A 5,000-nucleotide genomic window follows, 5' to 3' on the forward strand; every position below is an offset into this window, starting at 1 on the left:
CATCAAGGAGGCGGAGCATCAGACGGGACCAGAGCTGCAGAGGACGGGAAGGTCAGTCCGTCTCACTTTACCGTCACACAGGCGGTTAAAGGACAGTGTGTTTGTATCACCTACTCCTCCCAAGTCATTGTATTTTTTTTCTGAAATATTAAGACTTTTTTTCCTGAAATATTAAGACTTTTTTTCCTGAAATATTACGACTTTTTATTCCTGAAATATTACGACTTTTTATTCTTTAAATATTACGACTTTTTTTCTTGAAATATTACGACTTTTTTTCCTGAAATATTACGACTTTTTTTCTTGAAATATTACGACTTTTTTCTCTTGAAATATTATTAAGACTTTTTTTCCTGAATATACGACTTTTTTTTCCTGAAATATTACGACTTTTTTTCTTGAAATATTACGACTTTTGTTCCTGAAATATTACGACTTCTTTCCTGAAATATTACGACTTTTGTTCCTGAAATATTGCGACTTCTTTCCTGAAATATTACGACTTTTTTTCTTGAAATATTACGACTTTTTTTTCTTGAAATTTTACGACTTTTTTTCTTGAAATATTACGACGTTTTTTTCTTGAAATATTACGACTTTTTTTTCTGAAATTTTACGACTTTTTTTCTTGAAATATTACGACTTTTTTTCTTGAAATATTACGACTTTCTTTCCTGAAATATTACGACTTTTTTTTCTTGAAATATTAAGACTTTTTTTTTCTGAAATATTAAGACTTCTTTTCTTGAAATATTACTATTTTCTTTCTTGAAATATTACGACTTTTTTTTCCTGAAATATTACGACTTTTTTCTTTCTTGAAATATTACGACTTTTTTTTCCTGAAATATTACGACTTTTTTCCTGAAATATTACGACTTTTTTTCTTGAAATATTACGACTTCTTTCCTGAAATATTACGACTTTCTTTCTTGAAATATTACGACTTTCTTTCTTGAAATATTATGACTTTTTTTCCTGAAATATTGCGACTTCTTTCCTGAAACGTTACTTTTTTTCTTGAAATATTACGACTTTCTTTCTTGAAATATTAAGACTTTCTTTTTCTGAAATATTAAGACTTTTTTTCCTGAAATATTACGACTTTTTTCTTGAAATATTACGACTTTTTTTCCGAAATATTACGACTTTTTTTCCTGAAATATTACGACTTTTTTTCCTGAAATATTACGACTTCTTTTCTTGAAAATTACGATTTTCTTTTTTCCTGAAATATACACTTTTTATCTGACATTGCTTTTTTCTTGAAATATTACGACTTTTGTTCCTGAAATATTGCGACTTCTTTCCTGAAATATTACGACGTTTTTTTCTTGAAATATTACGACTTTTTTTTCTGAAATTTTACGACTTTTTTTCTTGAAATATTACGACTTTTTTTTCTTGAAATATTACGACTTTTTTTTCTTGAAATATTACGACTTTTTTTCCTGAAATATTGCGACTTTTTTCCTGAAATATTACGACTTTTTTTCCTGAAATATTGCGACTTCTTTCCTGAAATATTACGACTTTCTTTCCTGAAATATTACGACTTTTTAATCCCCTAAAATCCAACTTTTTCTCCAGATTTTTTTGGTTCTTGAAATATTCTGACTTGGTTGTTTGGAGCGTGTTCGTGTAACATCACTCCCATTAACATGACTCGATAGAATATGAAGTCTTTAAAGGGAGAGTTTGTGTGTCTGACGGTGACTCCCTCCTCTCGTGCGTCAGGATCTTTGGCGGTTTGGTGAACGACGTTAGGAGGAAAGCTCCCTTCCTGTGGAGTGACATCAGAGACGCCGTCAGCCTGCAGTGTCTGGCGTCCGTCCTCTTCTTGTACTGTGCGTGCATGTCGCCCGTCATCACGTTTGGAGGGCTGCTGGGAGAAGCCACCAAGGGGAACATAGTAAGAACCAGAACCCACCAACACCTACGGTGGCATTTCTGCTTATTGTGATGTCATTTCCTGGTGTATCTTCAAATGCTTCATATCCCTAAAATCAGTACAACCTAAGCTAAAAGGTTATTTAAGTCAATAAACCTTAATAAGTACAGAAAAATATAAAAATCTGACACGTTTTCATCACATTTTACTAAATAAACACACAAACCATAACGATCCAAAATGTTTCTAAATGTAGAAACATGAACTAAATATTTCCTAAACACTCCAGAAGTTATTTGAACTCTCTACATTTTTAGTTTTTTAGATATTGAGTGTAAAGGCGTCTTGATAGTTTCATCTGCAATAGAAATGGTGTCATGGCGGTTTGGCGCCGGAAGTCACGTGACGTGATGACGTCATCCCGAGCATTGAACGTGATGACGTCATCCCGAGCATTGAACGTGATGACGCCATCCCGAGCATTGAACGTGATGACGTCATCACGTTCAGAAAGAATCAAGGCTCCAGCTTTTATGGTTTTTATTTTGGATCGTTTTAAACAGGATCATGGAAACAACGAGAAGGGTTAAAGGAGCAGTCCAACATGAGTAAAACTGTCTCTCTCTCTGTCTCTCTCTCTCTCTCTCTGTCTCTCTCTCTCTCTGTCTCTCTCTCTCTCTCTCTCTCTCTCTCTCTCTCTCTCTCTCTCTCTCTGTCTGTCTCTGTCGCTCTGTCTGTCTGTCTCTCCCTCTGTCTGTCTGTCTGTCTGTCTGTCTGTCTGTCTGTCTCTCTCTCTCCGGTAGAGTGCCATAGAGTCTCTGTTCGGGGCGTCTCTGACCGGCGTGGCCTACTCTCTGTTCGCCGGTCAGCCTCTCACCATCTTGGGCAGCACCGGTCCGGTTCTGGTCTTTGAGAAGATCCTGTTCAAGTTCTGCAGGTGAGTCCGTCTCTCTCTCTCTCTCTCTCTCTCTCTCTCTCTCTCTCTCTCTCTCTCTCTGTGTGTGTGTGTGATGCAAGGCCGCTGCAGTCGGCAGCAGCGAAACAAGCTGCAATATAACCTTAATGGGCATTTCCAGCCCCGAAATCACCATCACCAAACTACACCAGACTCCATGTAAATAATCAGGACTTTTATCATCGTAAATCACACTTCATTCAAAGTGGACAGAAACTAAATAAAACTATCAAAAGCCGTCTTGGTTCGTCTTTCCACTGTTCCAACAATCACCACTCTGGGTTGGTTGAAATAAACACTTAATTCACCCATTTACATGTGGAGATATGCTGGCTCTATACAAGCTAAAAGTCCTGATTATTTACATGGAGTCTGGTGGAGATATGCTGGCTCTATACACGCTAAAAGTCCTGATTATTTACATGGAGTCTGGTGGAAATATGCTGGCTCTATACACGCTAAAAGTCCTGATTATTTACATGGAGTCTGGTGGAAATATGCTGGCTCTATACACGCTAAAAGTCCTGATTATTTACATGGAGTCTGGTGGAGATATGCTGGCTCTATACATGCTAAAAGTCCTGATTATTTACATGGAGTCTGGTGGAAATATGCTGGCTCTATACACGCTAAAAGTCCTGATTATTTACATGGAGTCTGGTGGGTTTGTTGATGGTGATTTCGGGGCTGGTTAACAGCTGCCGGATACAGTATTCTCGCTCAATCCTGGACCATATTCAAAGACTTTTGTTCACATCAGTCATTTAGACAGAAAAACGTGAGAAAATAGGGTTGGAAAATACAGAAATGACCCTTTTAAGTAGGATTTCTAGACGCTCCTCATATGAAGCTCTGTCTCCCTCTGCAGGCGACTGATGGGGAACCTGTCGACCTGTGATGATGAAATGAGATGTGTGTGTTTGACGTTCAGATCGTCGTGATTTTAGCGTTTTTGGATCAGCTGTGTAATTTAGAGGGATTGTGCATTTTGTTCCCAGGACCTTTCAGAGAGAGTTTTCTATTTTATTTATTTATTTATTTATTCATTATAAGAGGATTAAAAAAAAGCTTTTTGTGATGATGAAAAAAATCTTTCTAACAATTACATAAAATACTTAATTTTTAACCTACATTATATCATACTCTGACAGAGTTTCCTGGAAGTATTTGAGTTTTTATGATGCACCGAATCCCGATTTTTGGGGTTTCGGCTGAATCCTGAACCCCCTGGTTGAGATTCTGCTGAGTCCTGAACCCCCTGGTTGAGATTCTGCTGAGTCCTGAACCCCCTGGTTGAGATTCTGCTGAATCCTGAACCCCCTGGTTGAGGTTCTGCTGAGTCCTGAATCCCCTGGTTGAGGTTCTGCTGAGTCCTCGTCCCGTCCTCAGTCCATGAACACAGTCAACACATTAATGAAGTAAACAGTGACTGTCCTTCCTTTGCCGTACCTGAAGTTGCTGCATTCTGGCTGCTGTCTGTAGATTCCTTCATGCTCAGCTCGTATTCTTCCAGATGTTTCATACCAGATGTTGTAACAGCGGTGATGTTGTGTATTGTTTAGGGTCCTCGCCACCACCAGACTAATCAGCATTGCAGATTGAACATGTAGCTGGACTTGAATGGTCTTCTTTTGACTGAAAGTACTGCCAAACAACACTTTTTCTGCTCACCAGTTCCATTTCCACTTCCTCTCAGCCTGCTGCATTGAAGCTCCACCTACGTAAACACCTTCCTGTAATCAACGGCGCCGTCATCACGTCGACCAGCGTAGCGCGGAAAACGCGTCCCGCCCTGCCGGCATCAGCGTTTATTTCTCCCATAACGTGGTGATCTAGTGCTGGTGTGTAAGTGTATGTAATGACAATAAAGGTCTATTTATCTACTAGGCCTACAGTGTCTTCTTGTGAAGTAGAAGTTAACAGTAATACAGTAGTACAGTGTGCGTGCGTATTTAGCGTTTGGGGTCCTTCTCAGTCCCTCCAGAACAACGTGATTATGCATTTTTTCAAATACGCCGCATAAATTGCCAATTTCCGCGCAAAATATGCATAATCCCCGCATTTTCGTTGCAAAAAAGTCCCGTATATCTTAGCAGAAAGCTGAAAAATGTTGTGTTTACTTCACACGAGAGCAGCCGTTTCCCTGCTGCCATG

At 38.7% G+C, this 5,000-nt stretch overlaps 1 protein-coding gene across 2 annotated transcripts in view; it reads left to right on the forward strand.

Annotated features, from left to right (window-relative positions):
• Positions 1-5,000, forward strand: part of LOC144519086 (sodium bicarbonate cotransporter 3-like) — a 60,721-nt gene that overhangs the window by 41,611 nt on the left and 14,110 nt on the right. For both annotated transcript variants that reach the window (XM_078251975.1, XM_078251974.1), the window contains exons 11-13: positions 1-51; positions 1,738-1,912; positions 2,695-2,828. The exon at positions 1-51 is cut by the window's left edge and continues 53 nt beyond it. In XM_078251975.1, the coding sequence (XP_078108101.1) occupies positions 1-51; positions 1,738-1,912; positions 2,695-2,828 (360 nt within the window). The remainder of the gene's footprint in view (positions 52-1,737; positions 1,913-2,694; positions 2,829-5,000) is intronic.

The sequence above is a fragment of the Sander vitreus genome, chromosome 6, assembly GCF_031162955.1.
Source record: "Sander vitreus isolate 19-12246 chromosome 6, sanVit1, whole genome shotgun sequence".
Lineage (NCBI taxonomy): Eukaryota > Metazoa > Chordata > Actinopteri > Perciformes > Percidae > Sander > Sander vitreus.